General features: G+C 34.9%; 1 protein-coding gene across 6 annotated transcripts in view; it reads right to left on the bottom strand.

Annotated features, from left to right (window-relative positions):
• Positions 1 to 26,167, bottom strand: part of Syne2 (spectrin repeat containing nuclear envelope protein 2) — a 329,254-nt gene that overhangs the window by 202,450 nt on the left and 100,637 nt on the right. For all 6 annotated transcript variants that reach the window (XM_048798469.1, XM_048798471.1, XM_048798472.1 and 3 more), the window contains exons 10-21: positions 25,836 to 25,937; positions 22,589 to 22,726; positions 13,746 to 13,910; positions 13,056 to 13,168; positions 11,669 to 11,831; positions 10,297 to 10,375; positions 9,872 to 10,056; positions 8,363 to 8,527; positions 7,141 to 7,293; positions 5,228 to 5,401; positions 2,577 to 2,735; positions 2,103 to 2,276 (exon numbers count right to left, since the gene is read on the bottom strand). In XM_048798469.1, the coding sequence (XP_048654426.1) occupies positions 2,103 to 2,276; positions 2,577 to 2,735; positions 5,228 to 5,401; positions 7,141 to 7,293; positions 8,363 to 8,527; positions 9,872 to 10,056; positions 10,297 to 10,375; positions 11,669 to 11,831; positions 13,056 to 13,168; positions 13,746 to 13,910; positions 22,589 to 22,726; positions 25,836 to 25,937 (1,770 nt within the window). The remainder of the gene's footprint in view (positions 1 to 2,102; positions 2,277 to 2,576; positions 2,736 to 5,227; positions 5,402 to 7,140; positions 7,294 to 8,362; positions 8,528 to 9,871; positions 10,057 to 10,296; positions 10,376 to 11,668; positions 11,832 to 13,055; positions 13,169 to 13,745; positions 13,911 to 22,588; positions 22,727 to 25,835; positions 25,938 to 26,167) is intronic.

The raw sequence follows: 26,167 nt of genomic DNA, 5'->3' as shown, positions 1-26,167 counted from the left end.
TAACTCCTAAATGCTAGCAGAAACCTCATTGCACTGCCAGGGCAGTGGGAGCAACCATGGGTCTCAGGGCAAAACTTGGCAGAGGACAGATTTTTTTTTTTAAGAGAATGTTTGTTTATTTTTCCTCCTATATTTTAGTATTAAACAATATATGCTATGTCTTGTGGATACATATTCTGAAACAAGATCTCTCTTGGCACATAAATATATAAGCATTTTAAAAATTTGTCCTTCTTAGCTTTATATGACAGTAGAGTGTATTTGTACATATTATACATACATGGAGTATAACTTCCCATTTTTGTGGTTGTACATGACATGGAGCTACACTGGTCATGTATTTATATATGAACATAGGAAAGTTATGTCCTACTGTCTTTCCTTCCCTCTCCCTTCCTTTCATTCCCCTTTATCTAATCCAGTGAACTTTATTCTCACTACCCCTCACCCTGGGCCTTAATCATGTGTTAGAATCCACATATCAGAGAGAACGTTCGACCTTTGGTTTGCGGGGACTGGCTTATGTCACTAGCATGCTATTTTCCAGTTCCACTCATTTACCAGCAAAGGATGGATGTTGTTTCTGGTAAGAACAAGTATCCACTTTACTAAATGCCAGAGGCCAAAAGGGCAAAACCTTGGCCTCAAATTCTGAAAGGAAGATGGTAAGGGAGAAGAAAATGGTATAAGAACTGACACTTCCAATTATTCTCCCTAGTAGAGAAGGGGTATAGAAAACTCTTCTTTTATTCTTCTCCATTTGCTTGGTAGACCATATCTTCCCTCCCTCTTGGGAGGAGGAAAAGAAATCCTCACACTCTTTCTCCTCCCCGCCCCCAGTCCCTCTCTAATCTCTTAACAGTGTGGTTCTGTCTGGCTGAAGGCAGACAGAAGGTGGCTGATACAGAGCCCAAGACTAACACCTGAAGGAATCAGCCCATCAGCAATTGCAGTGGACAGGAGAACCCCAGGAATGACTTATAAAAGCACTGACTCATAAGCAGTCTAGTAGGTGGCTGGCTGGTGGCTGGCCAAGTGCACAGAGTACAAGATCAAGCAAGAGAAGGCTTTCAAGGTGGGGGAGAAAACTGAGAGCAAAGTCCAGTATGGTTAGCAATACAGGAGGCCAAAATAAGGTTAAGGCCCAGAAGAGAGATGGAGGCCAGGATGAGAATGAAGAGAGGCTCCTGTGAGGGCATCTTTTCCAACAAAGAGTGGGAACAATAGGACTGGGGTTATTGCCTGACTGTATCTTCATCTCCCCCACAATGCCAGTATCCAATTTTTAGTATTCAATAAGTGTGTTCAATGCTGAATAAATGAATGAACAAAAAACCATGTATTCCCCCACCTCCTTAGTGTATCCAAATGTAGGGCCCTTGTTTTTCCTTGCACCCCCACAAACACCTCCACGGCATTAAGAATAGCAAGTTTCTGGTTTGGTTACATCTTTAGATGTCACCATTACCTGCAAAACCTGGGAGAAAAAAATCAAACTGGAAAAAGCAGCATTATGGGGTCTTTAACTTATATGTAAGTATGTATCCATGAATAACTTCTAACGAAGCCTTTTAATAATATTAGTATTCACAGAATTGTAACTGTGCAAAATACCTTTATATGTCTTATTTTCATTAAAAGCCTCCCAATGAGTCTAGGGCTAAAATTATTATGCCCATTTTACAAATTTAAAAGAACAAAACAAAACAGAAATTAAAGTCTTGCTCAACATCAGAATCAGCTGTGCTCTTTACACTAGATCACCTGGTACATCCAAAGACTCTTGGATAAAATTTGAATTAAAATATTCTCCATTTGAATGCTTCTTTTTATTAGCCTTAGGGGAACAACATGTAATACTGGGAAATTTAAAAATTACAATAGCTTTAGGCTGGGGATGTAGCTCAGTTGGTATAGTACTTGCCTCGCATGCACAAGGCCCTGGGTTCAATCCCCAGCACCACAAAAAAAAAAAAAAAAAATAGTAAAATTAAAATAGCTTTACTTTTTACAAGCAAGGGAACATCTTGACTTCAAATGAGATAGGTAGCTAATGATCTAATGATAAATATCCTACTAATGATGGTTGAGAAGATTCCTACCTTATATTTTGAAATGAGTCCACGGGGGCTCTGTCTTTGCCCAAGTAACTGTTCAGCTCTCACAATGTAAGATTCCAATTCCATCTGGGACTCTTTTACCTTCTGCTTGGCATCCAATTCTTGTGAAATATCCGTTGAATTCTTCAACATTGCAATTAATTTTACCACAGTGATCTGTAAAGGCAAAACAACAACAACAAAAAAAATCAAATGAACACTTGGCCCAACTTCTTGGTAAATTTGTAAGTTAATAAATATTTTCTTTGATTAGCAATTTACATTTTCCTACTAGATATAGGAATATCTAATTTTTTATATTTCTACTTTGCAGTACACTTTAAATTATAAAGAAAAGAAAGTACAAAAGTGATATTTTACAAGATATTTACAAATTTCAGGGCCAGCCCGCCCTTTACCCACTGACCACCTGGTTTTAAAGAATAAATTCACTAATCAGGGAATATTAAGAGAGACCTGGACTTTCTCATTCGCTTCTTGAATCTTTGCCTGAAGTCCAGTTGTGAGAACGTGCTGGAGGGACTCCTGGCTTGAAATATTCTGAACATCCATTCGTAAAGTATCTTCAGTTCTGGCCAGAAGCTCTTCATACATTGAGCCTCTGGCAATAAGATGCTATTAAAACAAATTGAAGAAAGCTTCACATTGCATGTTACATATTAACCATTAACAATCACATCAGGAAACTGTGAAATGTATAAAAGAACAATTAATCCGCAGAATCACAAATTTAGTAAATATAATGAAAGATAATTAAATCTTACATGTCAATAAAGAACTAGAAAATAAAATAATCAGAAACCACTTTCAGCTCTCCCAAGTTAACAAAACTTAAGAATTTTAAATTACAACTCAAGGATGGTGTAGGGTATGACAAAATAGAAATTATGTTGCACAATATCAACTACGTAAATGCTGATCTTCTTGATCTTAAGGTAGTGAACAGAACAGAAGGATAAAGCAAATTTCCTGTCTCTCTATCCCCTCCCTTAGCTGTCATTTAATTAATCATTCAGATATTTGTTTTTTAAGATATTTCTTTTATGTTCATTATGTCCCAGAAACTGCTAGGTTTGATGCAGGTTGAAGACAAAAGAGTTATTTTTTAAATCCTTTGGATATTTTTCTATGAATATAAAACCATAAAATATAAAAATGCAACTTTGCTTTAAAAACACAAATAGGTCTGGGAATGTGGCTTAGTGGTAGAATGTTTGCCTAGCATGCATGAAACCCTGGCTTCAATCCCCCAGCATCACAATTAAAAAAAAAAAAAGTTTAAAATAAAATCCCATTATTCACATGGTTTGGCAAGTTCATTTCTCACTTTAGAATATATTTTGATCAAACAGCCAGGTGCAGTGGCACATGCCTGTGATACCAGCGACTCGAGAGGCTGAGGCAGGAAGATCACAAGTTCAAAGCCAGCCTCAGCAAAAATGCAGCACTAAGCAATTTAGTGAGACCCTATCTCTAAAGAAAATACAAAATAGGGCTGGAGATGGGGCTCAGTGGTTGCGAGCCCCTGAGTTCAATCCCTGGTAACCCCCCTTAAAAAAAGAAAAAAAGAAATATTTTGATCCCATATTTACTTAATTCTTTATGCACGTAAGTATATTTCAGTGTGATTATATTTTCACTGTTTTTAAGAGGGATCATTGTTACGCTTTGAAAATATTTTAAAACTAATTTTTGAAATAAAAGTTATTTTAAATATTTTATTTCATAGAATATTTATTTTATTTAAAATATTAAATATTTTATTTAAGTATGTATTTTAAATATTTAATTTCTACCTCTTTTCTTTCACTTGAATAAATTTCAGATGACTAAATAAGTAAGAATAAAAAATAAAATTAGAAAAGCACTGGCAGAGGAAATAAGTTTTTTGGTTTTGGGGTTTTTTTGTTTTGTTTTGTTTTGTTTTTTGGTACTGGGGATTGAATCCAGGGGATTTTTACCACCGAGCCACATTGTCAGCCCTTTTCATTTTTTATTTTGAGATAGGGTCTCAATAAATTGCTGAAGCTGTCCTTTAACTGGAAATCCCCCTGCCTCAGCCTCCCAAGTCACTGCGATTATAGGCATGGGCCACTATGGCCAGCTGAAATAAGTTCTTTTAATTTTTATTTTTTTTTAATATATAGTATTTTCAAAGCAACAAAAGCTATCACCCTTACGAACAATAAAACACCAGATGTTGAAATATATCCCTTTCATAAATGTAGATTTAGAATATAATATAAATGCTCCTTTACTCCAGGAACTACCTATCTTATACCAACTTGTGACATGCTTCATGAATTTTATAGCTGAGCTGGAACTCAATAAACTTCAATTATAACTTCTTTTCCAGGAGAACTAAATAATATTGAAACATACTCTTGCTTCATTGCTTTTCAATGACTCAAAAGCTTTAGAATCAGGATGGAATGGAGTTCTACCATCCGTCACGCTTCCCACGTCAAGTCATGAGGGGAAAGTGGCTTTTTCAGTGGAGAATTGAGTATATAGCCTTACATTCCTACTGCACTGAGCTGCATGCAAGAATGAATGCACTCATCTCCTCACTGTCCTCTGATGCGAAAGAATACAGATACATAAGTATTATAATGTAATCGATATTATATTTACACAGACACACACACACACACATACACACACACACACACACCAATGACTGAACCCAGGGCCACCCAACCACTGATACACATCTCCAGCCCTTTTGAGACAGGGCCTCCATAAGTTGCTTAGGGCCTTACTAAATTGCTGAGGCTGGCTTGGAACTCACGAACCTCCTGCCTCAGCCTCCTGAGCTGCTGAGATTACAGGTGTGTGCCACCACACCCAGGGCAAAAGAATATTTTCATCTCATTGTATACCTAGAAAAACTAGTCTAAGAACCAAAGCTCAGAGGTATTTCAAGCAAAATCAGAGCAGATGATCCAGGGATTAAAATTCATGCATTGTTAAAAACCCAATAAAGAAAAATAAAACTTTTGAAAGCTCATTATTATTTACTTTGAAACTTTTCATTTCATATAAAACGTAAGTCCATATAAATCTCCAACCATGAAAACACCCTCTTAATACTTTTACACTCATACCTGCAAAGATTTTTCTATGGTACTATCCATAATATCTTGATGTTTCGGAAGATCCAAAATGGATTTGGTTTCTGCCTCCCACACCTCCACTTGTCCAATGAGTTTTTCAACCTCTTCAGCCACTTTTAGGTGTTCTGTGGATTCCTCATGGTCTTTTTCATGTTCTTCCACAGCCTACAATATTCAAAATTATCACTGAGAAAATGTCATTATAAATGCATTATAAAACCACCTTCCACTTAAGAGTTACACCCCTTTCTGGAAGAGTGCTAATTCAATGAACAGTCATGGGTCACTTAACAATGGGGACACATGCTGGGAAATGCAGCAGTGGGTGATGTTGTCATTGTGTGAACATCATAGAGTGAACATACTTAGGCAAACCTAGTATAGCTCCTACACGCCTAGGCCTCAGAGTATGGCCAGTGTCGTGTATTTGGTCTGTCAGTGACTGATATGTCACTTATTATGTAACATCTGATTGTATTTTAATGATATAAGGACTGGTTTAGACAATGATAATAGTACTTTATGAAAGTATATATCATTTTACAAATTAAAGGTTTCTTCACCTACATTATTATAATTATAATATCATTCCTATTAAATAGTATTATCTCTATTTTACAGATAGTTAAAGTTTAGAAAATTAGGCTTCAAAAACACATTTCTAAAACTCATAAACAATTTAATTATTAAACACAGCTATTATTAACAGTAGTTGTGAAATGCCAGAGACTAAGAATCAAATTTTTAACAATCAAATCTTTTTCTTATTTATATTCTCTCAGTATGCGATAGGTTGATATGTTACAGTTTTATAAGACAAATCCAATGCAAAGTTGATTTTAATCAGGTTACATTTTAAATGCTCCGAAGACTATGGTATTTTAAAGCATATTGGACAAAAATCAGATCTTTTCAGATTTCCTCTCATTACACATTCTTTTTTTGTTTGTTTTATTTTTTTACAGTGCTGAGGATCAAACTCAGGACTTTCCACATGCTAGGCCTGATCTGGCATTCTTATTTATTTATTTATTTACATTTTTTGGTGGAGCTAGGGGTTGAGCCCAGGGCCTCGTGTGCATGCTGAAGGCTCTATCGCTGAACCACACCCCCAGTCCCTGATTAAGCATTCTCATGGTTGGAAACCCCAAACATCCACCATGGCAACTGGCCAAAGCCAACTGAAATTCTTAGGTAAAGCCGTATAAAGCTCTTTTGCAGGAGGCACATGTCTAAAACCACAGGTATTTCATCTTCCATGTGTATGATTTTTAATATATTTACTTGTTCTTTTCCTATATTCTTACCTATAATCTGCAGTCCTCCAGATTATCCACAAAACAAGATCCATTATGCTTTCTCTCATTTTACAGAAAGGAAGCAAGATTACAAGGCGATTGGAGGATGCCCTGGAGTTAAACCATTTTTGAGTACTAGTCAGAAGTCATCGAAGGAGATTTTTCAACTCAAGTTTTACACCACTCAGAAGCCACATGTGGGGCTGGGGTTGTAGCTCAGCGGTAGAGCGCTTGCCTAGCATATGGGAGGCACTAGTTTTAATCCTAAGCACCGAATAAAATTAAATAAATAAATAGAGGTACTGTGTCCATCTACATCTAAAAAATACTTCTAAAAAATAAAAAAAAAAAAGAAGCCCTGTGTGCTTCTGCATGACTGTGGAAATGCACGAGGATTAAGAGACCTGCATTCCTCGTATGCTAGCAACTGCTTCATGACGAAAACAACCTCCCTGATTTTCTAGAAAATGATCACATGGTAACTACTATCTAGTAATCCATACATTTACCACTGTTTCAACAATATGGTGTCATTAAAAGAAAAACAGCAAAGTTAAACTATTCCTATCTGCAAAATGAAATATACAAAGTATATAATCCTGTTACCTTTATATTCCGATTATAATTTTCAGGAAGTCCTACTGACATATTCTTTGAAAAATCAACAGTTGATTTTTCTTCTTCTTTAGGTAATACAATATTTCTAGAATTGTCAAGAGTGGGCTGATCCTGTTTTTTTGAAAGTGGCAATTTCATTTCCTATAAAAGATTAATTTTGTGAAAAAATTTTAATGCTATTGTATTTTTTATACATTTATTTTATTTATTTTTATGTGGTGCTGAGGATTGACTCCAGTACCTCACACATGCTAGGCAAAAGCTCTACTACTGAGCTACAACCACAGCCCGTAATTTTGTGAAATTTAGTGCACATATTTTTATTTGTATGCCGACATATGCTGTAAACAATAGGTGGGGATAATATAGTCAAATATATCTTTAGGATTTATCAATCAGCAACAATGTTATAAAATGAGAATTCCTCAGGGGAAAAAAAGGAAAAAAGAAAACCACCCACATGTCATATAAAAATAAGAGAAAGAATAATTTAAATTAAAATCATTTATTGTAACTTTGCTTTTATGAGACACTGTAACCAAATATAAACAAAGCCCAGAGTATGTTCTTGAGGAACTTGAAATCTAACAGGCAACATAATGCTTACACTATTCTTTAATGGTAAATGAATTTCCACTAGAAAGCAATATCTTAGGAATGGTTAAAGATAAAGTTCTCTTAGGTGTACACCCAAGAGAAATGAAAACAGGTGTCCACACAAGCATGTGCAAATGTTCACAGCTACACTATATCGAACAGTTCACAAAGTAGAAAGAATTCAAATGTACATCAACTGATGAGTGCCTAAATAAAATGTGATGCATCCACATAATAGACTGGTGTTTGCCAATAAAAAGAAATTAAGTGCATATAGATATATCACATTATAAAGTGATGATCCCTGAAAACACCATACCAAGAAATAAGCTTGTCACAAGAGACCACGTACCATATGATTCCATTTATGTGAAATGTCCACAACAATAGAAGAAAAGTAGTGTCATGGGTACCAAAGGCTGGGAGGGTTAGCTGGCAGTGAGGAGTGACTGCTAATGGGCACAGGGTTTCTTTATGAAACTGATCATGGTTATGGCTGCACAGCCCTGTGAACACGCTGAACAATACTGAGTGACACACTTTAAATGAGTGATTTGTATGTGGTGTGAATTATATCTCAATAAAAAGTTTACCAAAAAAGGAAAGAACTTACAAGTGGAGTTTTTGTAATAAACTTTCTCCATCTTTTATTCAGCCTTCTCAGTTCTTTAGAAACAGATGATCCAACTTCATCATTGCTGACTTCAATTAAGAAACTTCCCACTTCGTTTAAAGTGGTGTGTTCTACATTCCACTGGGCAAGTGTTTCAAAGGGAACCTACAATAACATATAAGCCACATACATATCCAATGGTACAACACTTGTCTTTCTATCATCTATAATAAATCTTTACCAAGGCTTATGTGAAGCAGAAGTCAGTCTGGAGGTCTCTGCAGAGACCAGGACTCTCCCCACAGGGAATTCACTCAGTCCTGTTGCTCCAGCCCTTTGTGTTTAATTGCTATTTGGCAGGTACAGGCACCTGTTTTCCCTCCTGGTCCTGGGTCTTTAGGAAGCATCTGCTCTAATTTTCTGAGTGGCTGATGAGCTTACAGCAGAGGTTACCAAACTCATTCAATTCATGAAGCCCTCTAGGTTTCAGTGATTTTTTTCTCATAGAATCTCTAGGCCAAGGAATTACTTAATAGTTCCCATTTTTAAGTTGTCAGGTCCAACAACTTAGAAGTAGCATGGTGTCCAAGAGATAGATGCTGTTAAATCTCCCTCAAAATGTAAAGTGTCCTGTAAGATCTCTTTAGCAGCCCAGGGCATCTCATCAGAGCTTAGGAATTTTGGGCTCATGAGTGCTATTTTTCTCAGAGTTATGTACATTTTTAATAGAGGATCTTTAAAAACAGAGCAACTGTTAGAAGTCAAAGATCCAAACTTCTAGTACCAATGTGAGTGACAGGGAGTGGTGGCTCACAAACCCCTAGAGTGCTCTTTTTTTGCACTCATACACTTAACACAAATTTTAACTCCAAACAAATAGCCTATTTCCCATTAAGTATTTCGGTTTCCAATTGGAAAATGTTTCATCTGAATGGCTATCTAGTTCCATTTACAACAGAGGAGCACAAATTAAAGAAAGAAAAACTACCTCAGATAGTCATAAAGGAAATCATTACAGGATTAGCAAGTGAAAGCAGTAATAAATTACATTCACATTTCTTCCACACCTCTCCCCATCAGCCTTTTGATTGTTCTCCTCTAGAAACTTGGAAAAATTTTAGAGGTAAAGCTTTCAACCAAATCAAAAAGTATAACTTTAAAAACCACATTTTAGTTTAAATGTGTCTATAAGCCATCTGGTACTGCAAGCATTTTCTTCCTTACATAAATGCTTAGTAATGTCTCCTAAAAGCATACCATGTATATAAGTTATACCCTAATAAAGCTGTGCATTTGTGTGCACATGTGTATAAAACCTATAATGTGGATAAAGCATCCTTTTGATCATTATATTAGGAATAAACTAAACTCTTTCCAAGACCTTAGAGAATTTTCCAAAAGATAAAGAAGAGATGTTTACTCTTCTCTAGATTCTCATCGTTGGATTAAAAACAAAAGTCTCTAAATAAAACTCAAAAAGTAAAGAAGGTGTCATTAGACTGCAAATACCTCTTTAACTTGTTTCTTTGTCTCCTCAAAACCAGCCTTCAGTAAGCGAAGGTTCTCCTCATAAGTAGCCCAACAGGCCAGAACTTTTTCTAGAGTAGACTTCACATTATATATATTTTTTCTGTACATAGAAATATTACTTTCCATCACCATATATTGTTCATTAATATTTTCACGTTCTCCAGCTACAATATTACCAAAACAAGAAAATAATCTTAGAAAACAACATTTTTGTTAATAATACTCTTCAGAAAACTATCTACACATCAACTGAGAGTATTGTTCTCCAACAATACTAAAAGTGAAAGCAAGAATCATGCATTTAAAACTAATTTCCAACTCATTAAAGAATAAAGAAAGCAAATATAAAATATGATATATTTAAGTGGTGATCATTTCATTAAAAAGTAACTGAACTACTTTACCTAAATTTTTATAAATTTCTTCACATTTTTGAAAAGCAGTATCAAGTTGAGCTATGAACTCTTTTTCTTCAATAAAATTCTGGGGGAAAAAACACATATTGACAGTTTTCACTTTTAAAAATTTGCTAAGAAATTGATAATGTTGACAGAACACATAGTTGTTAAGATTTCTATCGTACTTTAATACTACATATTGCAATTGAAGATGAAGGGCAGTTCATGAAGAAGGACAGGTGAGATCTAGGAGGCCTAAGTATGACCCGTAAGTATGACAATATGACCCCTGAGGACATTTATCTTAACTGGGGTGATATGTTCTACAATGGTTTTCCTCCTATGGGAAAAGGCAAGCTAATTATTTATAGTAATTCCAAAGTCTCCCACTTCTAATACTTTATTAATACTGCATAATTGCAACAATTGCTCTTATTTCATATGTTTTATTAATGTTGAGTAAGTTTTTATTAGATATATTAGCTTTTGTTACAGATATATTCTCATCCAACACACAAGAAACATTTGAGAAATGATCATTAACTAAATTCTGCCTTGGAAAAATACTGAGTATTTATTGTATACTTATTATATGCCAGTGAAGTACTATGACTACTTAAATAGAAAAAATGAAAATTTGAAGAAGGCTAAAAAGGTACGATATTAAAAATCTAGTCTAAAAAAAAAATCTAGTCTAATTGAGAATGAGGCTTCTTGTTTGGTTTCAATTAACATTTTTAAATAAATTTCTCATCAATTTTTGCATTGAAATTTATAATCTTGGATTTTTCTTCTCTTCCTGCCTCCTTTCCAAAAATGGAAACAGAAGGAAGGATAAGGACCAACTGTAGAGGTAACAGTTCTATGATGCTTCATGGACATACTAATGTTTAAATCACTTGAAACAGTTTCCCCTATAAACTGGAAGAGCTAAAGCCACAAGAAAAGTATCCCAAGACAAAACTGAAAATGTATCGTTTTTTTCTACTATTAGAACTTGAAATGCTAAGACTAAAATATTCTAAGGAAAATTTAATTGTTGAATGGCATCATGAATTGGGAAAGAAAAAACATAAAACGAAATTTCAAGTCAGTGAATGAAGGAGTTTTGAGTGGAAAAAAACACTGAAACCTGGTAGGTTAATTGTCCTGGTTAACTCAATCTTATAAATGATGCTGTTTTCTGTTTCTTACCCTTTCTGTGCCTGTTATTTGACTACCTACAATTCTTTTCTCTAGGCGATATCAAAGCTAACATGAGCAACCAACAGAACCTTGTCCCAAATCTTCAGTTAATGGGAAATTAAGCCAACGAAAAATGCAAACTCAGCACCCATCCAAGGAAAACAGTTGCCCAAGACAGAATAAAGCAGCTTACATGCCAGTCTTCCAGCAATAATTCCACAGATTCTTTCTTTCCAAATTTTATGTTCCAAAAATCCAATTTTGGTTTCACTTCATCTAGCAAGCCAAGAACTGAGCATTTAAAGTAGTGAAATTCTAGAAGTAGAGTGAAATTGTTCCCTAAAGTGTTGTTCACTCTGAAAAAAAAAATTGCACATTTTTGAACTTAATATTATTGACAAAATGTGAGAAGCCCATATTGGCATTTTAAAAAACACTGAGGACTTAACCTTTATTTATTTATTTATTTATTTATTTATTTATTTATTTATTTATTGGTACTGGGGATTGAACTCAGGGGCACTCGACCACTGAGCCACATCCCCAACCCTATTTCGTATTTTATTTAGAGACAGGGTCTCCCTGAGTTGCTTAGTGCCTCACTTTTGCACAGGCTGGCTTTGAACTCTCAATCCTCCTACCTCAGCCTCCTGAGCTGGGATCATAGGCATGTACCTCCATGCTGGGCAAACCTTATCTTTTATGAACACATGGAACTCACATGTATTCTAAAGTTTTTATTTTTTATTTTTATTTTTTAATGTAAAACAAATATTATAGCAAAATATGAAATAAACCTTTTTGAGCTATAAATAAATAAATACATACATACAACTACTAGAACATTTTCTGAAGAGATTATTCTTCATTGAGAAATCCTGTAATGAAAGATTGATCTACAAAAAAATCTTACTAAATTTGAGAACTTCTTTATAATTTAACACAACTACAATTTAAAAGTTTACATATTAAAACAGCTTTCATTACCAAGGCTAACACCCTCTCGTTCTAATAAATTGCTTATGAGTAATGAGAAAAGAGAAGATGATGGATACAACCACCCATTAAATAATCTCCATATCAACAGGGTTGTACAGTTTATAAAGTGCTTTCCTATACTTCTTCCCTCAATCCATATCCTCATGAGACATGGACAGGGAGATTATCATTATCCTGTATTTACGAAGCAGAAGGCAAGCTCCAAAAACACACAGCTTACACTGGAGTATTCTACCATTCAATAAAAAGGATGTTAGCGTGATAGAATGTAACTATTATAAAAAATTGAAGGCACTGTTATCAAGATTTAAAGAGAGGGGCTTGGGTTGTGGCTCAGTGGTAGAGCGCTCGCCTAGCACGTGTGAGGCCCTGGATTCGATCCTCAGCACCACATAAAAATAAATTAATTAATTAAAGGTATTGTGTCCAACTACAACTAAAAAATAAATATTAAAAAAAAAGATTTAAAGAGAACACTTGTAAAAATTATCTAAATATCTACATTCCTGTGGTCCCATGGCATCATGCTATGTCTCCCCTGTGAACAGTCCCAGCAGTTATGCAATGGTAGTGCTACGAACCGTCTCTTCATCTCCTCCAGGGTGTTAAGGGGCACCAATGGCAAATGCTCTTCGTCTTTATTTTCAAAAGCCATGAGAATACTCGAATGGTAGTCAGATCTGTCCATCAGACTCTGAAAAGAGATTTAGCATGACATAAACTAGACTTACTGCCAAACCCTGCAATGGGTGTGTTCCTCTCACTCACGGTATGTCTTTTTTCAAAAAGGTCATAAAGCCCCTCTCATTTTATCCAAGATTTTATGAGTACATATTTTTAACATAAAAGTTTTAAATTGCAACATTTCGCAAGAGAAGCAGACTGCCATTTTTTTGGTAAAACCATGATCAATTTTTTTTTTTTCTTGTCTGGTGTGTTTTCCATTCCTTCGGGACCTCAAATGCAATTATTAATCTCACACATCAAATTTCATGCCATTTTAGTAACAACCTAATCTTCCTCATTTTAAATAAGTCATCTTCTGTCCATAGCCTTCTCCCCCCCAGACCTTACAGTTGCTTTAGAACTCCTTATACTGAATTCTTATTGAACAAGCACATGGTCATGAACATAAAAGCATCTTCTGGATCCCTGAAATCCTGAAATCCTAGGGAATCACTCCACACGGTGCTCAATCTTCTAGGACAGAATCTTCCTCAAGAACCTAACATAGTCCTGATTTTTCTGCATTTTTCTTTTGCTTTTCTAACCTTGAATAAAGTCATTTTCTCTTCTGTCTGAGCCATGGCTTCGGAGTAATTCTGCGAGGTCGGTAACTCCTCCTCCATGAGTTCCATGACCTCCTGAAGCCACGCTTCAATTTCACAGAGGGGCCAGGGCAAGGCATCGTTCAGGTTTGTTTTCCATGCGTTAATCTGAAAATAAAGGAAGATGTCCTTCAGCAGAACTTTTCTAATGTATTTCTTTACCTAGAGTACGTTTAATTCTTCAAAGTGCCTGTGAAAGCCAAGACTGATAAATGTCATTTGTTAGTCAAGACAATATGGGAGGGGCTAGGGTTGTGGCTCAGCGGTAGAGCGCTTGCCTAGCATATGCGAGGCCCTGGGTTCAATCCTCAGTACCACATAAAAGTAAATAAATAAAATAAAGGTGTTGTGTCCAACTACAACTAAAAAATAAATATAAAAAAAAGACAATCTTTAGCAATGGGTAAACATCTTAGTCCTAAATATCATTAGCTACTTGCTGAGAGGAATATAATTCATTCAAAGGCTGTAGGAAAAGAAGGCACAAGAAGGAGAAAGGTTTAGATAAATCTATATTAAGTTATATGGGAAAATACTGAAATATTAAAAGCCCTCCTCTAAGCAGGGATGGTCATAATCAAGGACTACCATTTGGAATGTTGTATGGCCTTGTGTTTCTCTGATATTACAATCACACTTTTCATAGATTCATAGATGATTTTTCTCCCTAGCCCTAGCCACATGTTCACACTAGAATACCATATCTCCTGATATCTGCCCTTCGTCACACCCTTCACAATCCAGGCACACCTCTTCCTTCCTCAGCCTTCCCACCACTCCCTGCATGCACCCATGAGTCACACAAACCCTGACAGCTTGTTTCTCTAAACACGCAAAGTGGTGGCTTTCTCTGCCCCTTCTGCCTGGGTTTTCTTCCCTTCTAAGTATTATCAAAACCCACTCACTCACACAGTTACTTATTCACTCATCAGCAAACATTTATAAACAACCCATTAGGAAAGAGTAGGGTATAAAACTATAGAAGGCTTCTAGAGTGCAGAGGGGACATGTGGTGGCCACATCCCATGGAGTGCTGGGCAGCAGTTAGGAACAAATCAGATGCCTATATGGTGACCTGGGGGTGCCTTAAATGCGCTGTATTCAAAAATAAAAGAAATTATGTACAACCTCAGATTACACAATTTAAAAATACACGCTTACGTAAAAATCAATGTGTATGCTGCAAAAACATCTAAAACAAAATGATATACACTAAATACCTCAAAATGATGACCCAGGGAGAAATAGGAATGGAAAGAAAGTGTGGGTATAAAAGGAAATAAGCACATAATAAAACACACACACAAAAAAAAAAAAAAAAAAAAAAAAAAAAAAAAAANGATTTGAAAGATACTAAAAGACAGGAATCTATATGCTCTTAAAACAAAAAAAGTGTTATCCACAAAATAAATATTAATTGTGAGTTACTGGTGTAAATTATCTACATTCCCATAGTGTAGGCCTTCTGGTAATCTGCTTCAGAATTACCAGATTTTGTTAATTACTGATTAAGAACCTCTGAGATGGGGCTGGTGAACTCTCCAGATGAGTTATGCAATCAACAGTTTGAGAACCAGTGTCTTATAAACAACAGAGGTAAATAATGAATAAATGAGTGAATAAATGAAGGAGTGAATGAAGGAAAAGTATTTAGATGGTGCCCAAGGCACCTGGTGAAAAAACAGCAAGGGTATCTATTGAGTTAAGGGAAGATTATTTCAAAGGAAGTTTCAAGTTGGTTATCAGCATTAATATAATTTGATGGCCAGACAATCGCTCAATTTATCTATGTTCTCTGTGACTGAATATGATATGCTTTACAGCTTTTTAATGACATAATCAAAGTGTCAGATTATAAACAATAAGCCACAAATTAAAATAACAGTAACAACAAATAAAAGTGATCAAAGAAAATTTGTGCTTATCTCTGAAGGTTTAGATCTATCTATATTATTAAAATTGATGTCAACTATTGATCTAGAAATCGAAGTCAAAATATATTCCACAAAAAAAATGTATCCGTATGAATCTTTTGGCTAACTGCCTTTATATTTCAAAATTAACATTCCAAAATGGAGGTCACCATTATTCTCTGTCACATAGAACAGATGTAATGACAAAATGCCACAGATTGAAGAACACTTTTTATTATGCTTTATGTTTAAGAGGATTTGTGGAAGCAAAATAGTTTAGTGAAGAGTGTATGTTTTAAGAAGGACAATTTTGTTTCTATTTTCATTATAGAACTTGTTAGTGGGGTTTTTACTAAAGCCAAGTTATTTTAACTTGTCTTCTCTAAAATGGAATCCTAAAACCTACCTGGAGAGGAAATTTCTCCCATAAAGGATGACTAAATGTGATAATAACATAATGTCTGAAGCATAGTGAAGCCTTTGAAAATAGTTGTTATTTTAAAATTATATTTACTGATATAAAATTTTGTGATTTGTTATTTTGTTCCAGTAGAAATATGACACTGAGGAAGATGCAGAATGTCAGGGAAATCTGTGTTTATCCTGTGAATTACAACCTCTGGAGTGACTACTTGAACAGACAGAAAGGAGCTTTGATTAGAGAACCACAGGGAAAAGCTACTTTTTGCAAGGATGCAGATAGCCCATTTAATGTTTTAATTATAAGATGACTCAAAATCTGCTGTTGAGCTACTTAGAGCTAACTAAGAAAATTAAAACTAAATACACACATCTTTGGTATTATTCCTAAACATTATTGACATATAGACTGAATCAAAATAACTGATATTTTGAGACTGAAAATTATTTCTGCTCACGATGCTCCAATGATGATTCACAGTAGTCAAATTAATGAGACACAATTTACAAACTATCTGATCCTTTAATCAATGTCTTGAATAGCTACATTATATAACCACAAGATAAGAGACATTTCAAATAGTGAAGATACTAAAAGCAATACCATAACCATACCCTCAAGGATTATAAAACTTTTTTTGTACTTTTTGTTGGTGCATTTTAGATGTACATAATAGTGAAATTTATTGTTGCATGTTGGCATATATGCACGTAATATTACAATATAATTGGCCAAAAGTATTCCCCAGTATTTCCATTTTCCTTACCCTCCTTCCTCACCCTGGTCCCTTTCCTTGAAACTATTGGTCAAGGATTATATAATTTTATGCAAGTTTACTTTGATTCTTACAAAATAATTAGAAGACAAAAAAAATAAAATATATATTGTACATATAGGAACAGCACAAAAACTTACAGATTAGTGGAGTGCAACTTGAGAAAGGTTCATGAGATGAAATGTTTAATTATCTGTAGAACTTATAGGAAAATTAGAACCAGGCAAACATTTTTAAATATTAGTTTTATTTTCTGATTTTGTACTTACATTTGCATTTCTATGAGCCTTAAAAATACACAATTAATAATGCCATTTCACTGTAAGAATGTCTTGAATCAGAAAAGACAGTGGAAAGAACCTGACATAACTTTCCTATGTATATATATGAATACATCACAGTGTATCCCACCATCATGTACATTCATATGAATGGGGTCCTAATTAGAATCAAATATATTCCATGCTTGTAATTAAATCAAAATAGAATCGACTATTCTGTATAACTAAAAAGAACCAGCAAAAAAGAATTGTAAGTGTAAGTCAACAGATTTATTAAAGAAGAAATAATTATTTAACATAAGCCAAAAAAGCAAGGAAAAAATTAAGTCAAGAGAGTTAAGAAAACCACATTATCATACAAGAAAAGTTCATAATTCCCATACATGAAAAGTCATGATATTTTTAAGAGTCTTTTTAAAGAGAGAGAGAGAGAGAGAGAGAGAGAGAGAGAGAGAGAGAACTTTTTAATATTCATTTTTCAGTTTTCAGCAGACATAACATCTTTATTTTATTTTATGTGGTGCTGAAGATTGAACCCAGCACCCCATGCATGCCAGGCAAGCGCCCTACCGCTTGAGCCACATCCCCAGCCCCAATGTCATGATATTTTTAGAACAAGCTCCAAGTACAGAAAAAGTAAACTCTAAGTGTATATAAAAGTAAGGACAGATAAAACCTTAAGAAAAGAAATTTAAAATATTAATAAAATGATCTGGATGTGGTGGTATACTCCTGTAATCCCTGCTTCTTGGAAGGTGAAGGCAAAAGGATCACAAATTCAATGGTCACCCTGGGTAACTTCATGAGACTCTGTCTCAAAATTAAAAAATATATATAGGGCTGGGGTATAACTCAGGGGTAGAGTACCCGGGGTTCAATTTAGTTTTAGTACTGGAAACAAAATATACAAAAGACTTAAAAGACAAATTCAAAGACTTTTTTTGTTATGACGAGATTAAAATATATAGTAATAAAATATTTAATAATATACTATAAAAAGAATACCTCACTATTGCTAGTGAAACTATATAATGTATTCAGAGTAAGTATGTAAAAAAGATCAAGCTATTCTAACAAAAACTGTATGACTTTTCTCTTTTTTATTAATTTTAAGAGATTGATATTACAGGTATCTTTAAAAAGGAGTTTATTCATATTTGGTCAGAATGTGTTCATGATATAGTCAAATATTTAGTTATCAAAAATACCCCTATTAGCCAAATAGTGGCACATACCTGTAATCCACCAGCTCAGAAGCTGAGGCAGGATGATCACAAGTTCAAAGCTGACCTCAGCAACAGCAAGGTGCTAAGCAACTCAGTGAGACCCTGTGTCTAAATAAATACAAAATAGGGCTGAGGATATGGCTTAGTGGTTGAGTGCCCTTGGATTCAATTACTGGTGTCCCCTTCCCTAAATACCCCAGTTGACCCAATCATAGATTTAGAACCATGTCCCAATACCCTTAGTATTGTTTGTAAGCTGTCATAATTTTATCTCCACTAAACCCTCAAAAAAGAGACTGTGGGTATGACTCAGTGGTAGAGCACTTGCCTAGCATGTATGGTGTTCTGAGTTATATTCTCCAACACAGCAAAATAATAAATAAATGCCCATGGTATACACAGAATAATCAATATTTAATATCACATGGAATTATAACTAGGTAAATATATTTAAAGTAAATATATTTAAAAGTTACCTAATGTGATGATAGGATTTAAAAAGAGAAAGAGATTTTAGTATATATTTATTTAGTCATTTAGCAGTCTGTGTAATAATATATATATATTGAGGTCGTAATTAGAATAAGATATATTCCATGCTTGTATGAGTATATTTGATGTATAATCATATATATATATGTGTGTATATGCATATATATATATATATATATATATATATATATATATATATAATATATATATATATTTTTTTTTTTTAATGAAACCAAACTTGTGCTTTTTACTTAGGGTCACATTGAAAATATTTATATAGTAGTCAAAAGAAGAAAAACAGAGGCAGGCAATGTTTATTTTTTCATTCCTTTCCTTTCTCACTTAACATAGAAAACAGGTTCCACACTTCCTTTCTCAGACAATTACTTTTGAATTTGGTTGAAAATTTATATAAGATCTTATCAGATCAAAAATAAAACATTTTTTCCCTACAGCAGGCTTAAAATGAAACCATTACTAGGAAGCTTTAAGATAACCCTGTTCTCAAACTACTGAATCAAAAAACTGGATGATACTAAGTTTTATACACCTGATGGCTTCAAAATCAGCACATCTCATTTTGCCACATTGAGAAATAAACTGCAGTCTGCTTGAATAAGAATAGAATTTTCGGATACTATCAATTTGTAGCACTTAATCTTGCAAAATAATTCTTTTTGTGATTTTGCTCATCATCTCAGATATTTTTTTTTTTCCAAATCATATTCTGAGTACTTAGGCCAGGTCTCTGTGTCCTGGAACAGGCTGAACTGTACAAACACTCTCTTCTTCATTGACTTTTATTAAGAACCTGTCACAGGCAGCTCTTGTCCCTTCACAAGAGTCAGGTTCGAAGTTGAGATCAGCAGGTGCAGACAGTACAATGAGCCTACCCCTTGATGGTAGGATTCCTGGAAGTGCACTTCTTTTCAAATTTAGATCCTCAGAAAGGATGGCTCTTTTAAGCCAGGGGACAACTATTTAAGTAGACATATGGTGTGGAAAACATATTCAGAAAACAGGCCGACCCTTCTGATAGCTAAGCAGAAATCAGCAAACATCTGCTATTCAAAGCCAGAGTAATAAGTTTGACTTTGTGGGCCATATAGTCTTTCGGCAAATTCATTAAAAATCATTTCATTATCAATTTAAAATAAGTGGATTTTATAATATGTAAATTATACCTCAATAAAATTGTTTTGTAAAAATGAAGGCAAAATAAAGACATTTAGAGATCAAAGAAATCTGTCACTGCACTATAAGATTAAATTAAAGATTTTAGGCATAAGGAAAATGGCCTCAATGGAAACTAAAATCTGTAGAAGGAATTAGAAAGAGTAGACATCAAGATAAATATGAAAGATTAATTCCTCTTAAAATAATATTATTTAAAACATATGGTTGTTTGAGGCAAGGAAAATATAACATGGCATTGGGAGCTTTAAAATATGTTTATGCCACATATATGATATATACATGTCAAACATGCATTTATATATAGAACAACTAACTATAAGATAAAGAATAGGAGGCAAGTGAATCAGTTTGATGGCAAGAATTTTATGTGTTAAAAGAAGTTGTATAGAGTAACTAAGAACAGAGTTGGGACGAAGAGCAGGAGAAGAACATTAACATTAAACAGGGATGAGAGGTGGGAGGGAAAGGGAGAGAGAAGGGAAATTGCATGGAAATGGAAGGAGACCCTCAGGGTTATACAAAAGTACATATAAGAGGAAGTGAGGGGAAAGGGAAAAATAATACAAGGGGGAGAAATGAATGACAGTAGAGGGGGTAGAGAGAGAAGAGGGGAGGCGAGGGGAGGGGAGGGAGGGGGGATAGTAGAGGATAGGAAAGGCAGCAGAACACAACAGACACTAGTATGGCATTATGTAAATCAATGGATGTGTAACTGATGTGATTCTGCAATCTGTATATGGGGTAAAAATGGGAGCTCATAACCCACTTGAGTCAAAGTGTGAAATATGATATATCAAGAAATTTGTGATGTTTTGAACAACCAACAATAAAAAATTTAAAAAAAGAAGTTGTATAATAACTAAGGAATTATACAATTCTACCAGACTGCAAAAAGTGTGGAATGTATAAAGTGATCCTTAGAACAATTACTAAAAACGTGATGGAAAGAGGTAGAATGAAAAAGTCATGGACAAATTAAAATAGAGATGGAAAGAGGTAGAATGAAAAAGTCATGGACAAATTAAAATAGAATTCTACAACAACAATAACTCTAACAATTCAAAAGAAGACAAGAAGGAAGAAACGGAGATACAATCAAACAAGGAATAAACAAAACAAAAGTCAAATGGTGTACCTAATTTGAACCATAGCAACAATAACATTAAGAGTAAATGGACTAGACACTCTAATTAAAAGGCAGGTTTTCAGAGTGGATAAGAAAGTGAGATCCAGTTCTGTGCTAACAGAATTGGAGATGCTCTGTCAATACAAAAACTCAAAGAGGTTAAAAGTAAATGAAGAAAAGAGATGTGCCATATAAACAGTTGGCATCAGAAGACTAGAATGATCCCATTCATATTAGAATAAGAAGACTGCAAAAAAAAATACAATGGTATTACTAAAGATAAACAGAGGTATTTCATAATGATAAAAGTATCAATTAGTTAGGAAGCCACAACAATCATAAATGTGTATATACCTAACAAAGTTTTTAAATGCATAAAACAAAATTTGGCAGAATTAAAAAGAGATTTCTAGGGGCTGCAATTGTGGCTCAGTGGTAGAGTACTTGCCTAGCATGTATGAGGTACTTAATTTGATCCTCAGTACCACATAAAAATAAATAAATAAAATAAAGGTATTGTGTCCTTCTAATATATATATATATATATATATATATATATATATATATATATATATATTTTTTTTTATATATTTATATAATTACTGATTATTTCTAATTGAATTTTATATGAGATGGGACTGGTGGCACATTCTTTTAGTCCAGCTGCTCAGGAGGCTGAGATGGGAGGATTGCTTGAGCCCAATTATAAATATATATATATATATATTTTTTTTTTTTAAGATAGAGATTTCTACAAATTTTAATCTCTTGGCAGTTGGGATAACAACTGAACAAACTGCCAGTCTGAATAACACTAGTAACTACAGTTGATATTTATAGACTTACATGCAATAATTGCAGAATACACATTCTTTTCAAATGCATATACACCATAATCAGGGCCAGAAATCAAGTCTTAATAAATTTACAAGGATGAAAATCATACAGATAGATTCAGACTTAACACACATATATCTATCCTTACACATAATTTCTGGGTTTGTCCCTAACCCTTTCAAGCATCTACCGATATTGACACATGATGGTGTAGAAGCTACAGGTCAACCAAATCATCTACTGTGTGGCAAAATAGGTACAATCTACCATGGTAAATCAAGAATAGTAAGAATATAACATTGGATAAGTTTGTATTTAAGCACAATGCCACAAATTCTTATTTAAATCCAACTACTCTCCAAATGATGCTATGGGAAAAAATATAATATTATCCCATTTTCTGATGAAGCATCTATCCTGTGTTTTATAGAATTCTTCATGAAAGTCTACAGTAAAGTCTTCATTCAACAAAACAAAGATGCCCATGAAAATGTTCTTCAGACCAACATAACAGTAACCTTTTGGTTGATGCCATCCCAGGCTTCTCTCAACTGTAATTCATCTTCATTCAGCTCCTGCTGATCCCTTTTTGGTGACAGTACTTCCAGAAAGCGTACTTTTTCTTCATTGAATAACTCCATATAGGACGTCAGGCTCTATAATTAGAAGAATATTTTAAAGGCTGAAACAGTTAATTCACTTTATAAAATGTAATATGCTCTTTGAAGACCTGTACCTAAAGATTATATTTAAATTTTGACTTAGATAAAGGTAAAATCCCTGACCCCAGGAGCTGCTCTCTGATCTGGTTTCTTTCTTCAGTGCATCCTGATAATTTGGGTACCAGCCAAATGAGTCTTGGCTTGTGACCTGTGTGGACAATGTTGGATGCCTGCTGGAATAGAACATCCAGTTTTATAGGACAGATCATGATGCCACATGCAAAATGTGAATTGGTTTGTCCTCCCAAATATGGGTTCACAACAAAATAAGAATAAGTACATGTGAGAATTATATCACAGTGGTTGTCATGCACAAATGATTTTCAAAGTGTTTGTGATTAACTCAACCTGAACCAATTCTTCCAAATTCATTTTACGTAGACCAAAAAAAAAAAAAACCACTTTCTCCCTGCCACCCCACATTCAATTAACAAAGCTTTTCTTGGTTCACATTTGTGTGAAGAGTGTTTAACAGTTATCCATTCTGTCAGATGCAGTGGCACACCCCTGTAATCCCAGTGACTCAGGAAGCTGAGGCAAAAGGATCACAAGTTCAAGGCCAATATGAGCAAGTTAGCAAGACCCTATCTCAAAATAAAAAAAATAAAAAGGGCTGATGATGTAGTTCAGTGGTAGAGTACTCCTGTGTTTAATTCCCAGCACTGAAGAAAAAAAGAGTTATTAATTCTATAAATATTATTTATATAATTACTGATTATTTCTAATTGAATTTTATATGAGATGGGACTGGTGGCACATTCTTTTAGTCCAGCTGCTCAGGAGGCTGAGATGGGAGGATTGCTTGAGCCCAAGAGTTCAACATAGTGAGACTCTGCATCAGGAAAGAAAAAAAAAAAAAAAACTATGCACAAACCAAGGGATAATTAATTTATTTAACTTCTTTCTGGTAATTAGTAACTCCATGAAGCCCTTTTATTTAGGAAACATGAATCTATTATACATTCCTAAATCAAAGATGTGTGCCTGAACGATACACTTCCATTGAACACTGAGCATTTGGTCAACAAGAAGAATCTTAGACCAGAGCTAAGAAGCACAAGACTTCTATACTGCTTCAACCAAAGGAAGATGAGAAAGTCTTGTCTCTTCTTTCCCGGATGGCTTCAAATGAAAACGATGGTATGGTCACAAATCACACACCTGTTGAGTATTAGAGTTGCTGAGGCTGGATTCACCCATCTCCCTCACCTCACAGATAGGGCCGTGGTGGCCTCCAGTGTTAGTGGCTGTGAGGACACATGGATAGCACTCCAGCTTATCCAGAACAGAGAGATGGTAGGAAACGCAGAACTGCATAGACAAGGGACTCTAAGAAATGGGACTCAGACACCTTCACCTTGGCTCCTTCAAGATTCTATAATGAGAACAAACGCTTCTAATCATAGTGACCAGGAGCCCTGAGGAGGCCGAGTCAGAAGGATGGAAAGTTCCAGGCTAAGTCTGGCGGGGCAACTCTGGAAGGTGAGGGAGAAGGATAAGTCGTTCAAAGCCAGCCTCAGCAATTTCACAAGTCCCTCAGCAATTTGGTGAGAACTTGTCTCAAAATAAAATGGCTTAGCCAGGAATGGTGGTATACACTAGGAATCCCAGCTACTCGGGAGGCTGAAGAAAGAGGATCACTAGTTCAAAGCCCACTATCTCACTGTAAAAAATTAATGGGGGTGGGGCTGGGGATATAGCTCCATTGGTAGAGTGCTTGCCTGGAATGCACAAGGCCATGGAATGCACAAAAAAACATAAAGAAAGAAAAATAATGAGGACTCAGAAGTGGCTTAGTGGTAAAGCACCCCTGGGTTAAATCCCTAGTACCACAAACAGAAAAAAATAAATAAAAAAGGGTGGGTTGTTGCTCAATGGTAGAGCCCCTCTGGGTTCAATCCCAGTACTGAAAAAAAAAAAAATTCTACAATGAATACCCACTTACCCTGGAACAGCAACAGGATATAAAAAGAGCAAGAAGTTTAAAGCTACACTCTAATAAAACCCTACTCCTGCACTTTAGTAGCTACATAACCTTAGGTAAGTCATTTACTGTCTCCCAACCTTATTATCTTCATCTATCAAACTTAAATAACAACACCAAACTCAGCAAGATGTCTTAACCTGTAAAGTACTTATCAGCAAGGTGCCTGGCACATAGCAATATTCAATATATGGTGATAATGATGAAAATTATCATTAGGACTGGGGATATAGCCCTGTGGCAAAGCACTGTAGCACACACAAGGCCCTAGATTTAATCCTTAGCACCAAAAAGAAACAATAATAATAATAGTTGTCATTATTTCCCAAAGGACTCCTTGGTTGAGGCCCCAAAAGAAATAATAATAATAGTTGTCATTATTTCCCAAAGAACTCCTTGGTTGAGGCCGTATTAGAATTCTGGGATGCCCCATTGCTCATTTCCTGATTTTTCCTTTCATTCAATATTCATAATAAAAAAGCATGTTCTGGGGCTGGGGTTGTGGCTCAGCGGTGGAGCCCTCCTCTAGCACATGCAAGGCACTGGGTTCGATCCTCAGCACCACATAAAAATAAATAAATAAAACAAAGGTATTATGTCTAACTATAGCTAAGAAAAAAAATTTTTTTTTTTTTTTTTTTCAAAAAAAGCATGTTCTGCTATAAACCAGGGATTGGAGAACTTTCATTGTAAGGGGCAAGACAGTAAAGATGGCTTTATGGGCCAGATGGTCTCTTTTGCAGCCACTCAACTCGTGTTGTAGTAGAACCTTGCTGCGAAGTACTCCAAGTACCAGCGCCATCGACAACAGCAGGGACTTTGCTGGAAATTCAAAATTCCTGCCCCAGAACTACTGAATCTAAAAATGCATTTAAACAAGATTGCACTGTGATTCATATGCACATTAAAGTTTCAGAAGCACTATCCTATTATTCAGCCCTGAAACCTGGAGTTGATTTAGTATTTAAATATTTAACTTAGAGTTTTCTAAAAAGGTATTTACTATTCTTCCCTAAAAGAGTAAACTACATACAAATAGGTATTCAAAGTCACACTTACATGGTACTTTTTAAAGTAGGTCTTGCCTTCTGACTCCTTCAGTGCCTCCTGTAGCTTTTTCTCTTGCAGAGCTAGCCAGGCCATAGCGTCTTTTACCTTGCTCTGTAATTCACACACACACATACACATTTAAACTCTCCCCTAAATAGACTTGACGACCTTGTTTGTTAACAATAAAATTAACACCTTGAAACATCAGTGAAATAATGTCATCATAACATTCCAATGACTCAGTGTCAAAGAGTAATTTTGCTTATTCATACAACACCTTAAATTTTAAAATAGACTGAAACTAACATCTAAACATCAGAGTGTACTTAAAAAAAAAGGGG

This window comes from Marmota marmota, unplaced genomic scaffold, assembly GCF_001458135.2.
Source record: "Marmota marmota marmota unplaced genomic scaffold, marMar, whole genome shotgun sequence".
Lineage (NCBI taxonomy): Eukaryota > Metazoa > Chordata > Mammalia > Rodentia > Sciuridae > Marmota > Marmota marmota.
Note: the sequence above shows the minus strand (reverse complement) of the source record. Positions and strands in the feature narration are given on the sequence as shown.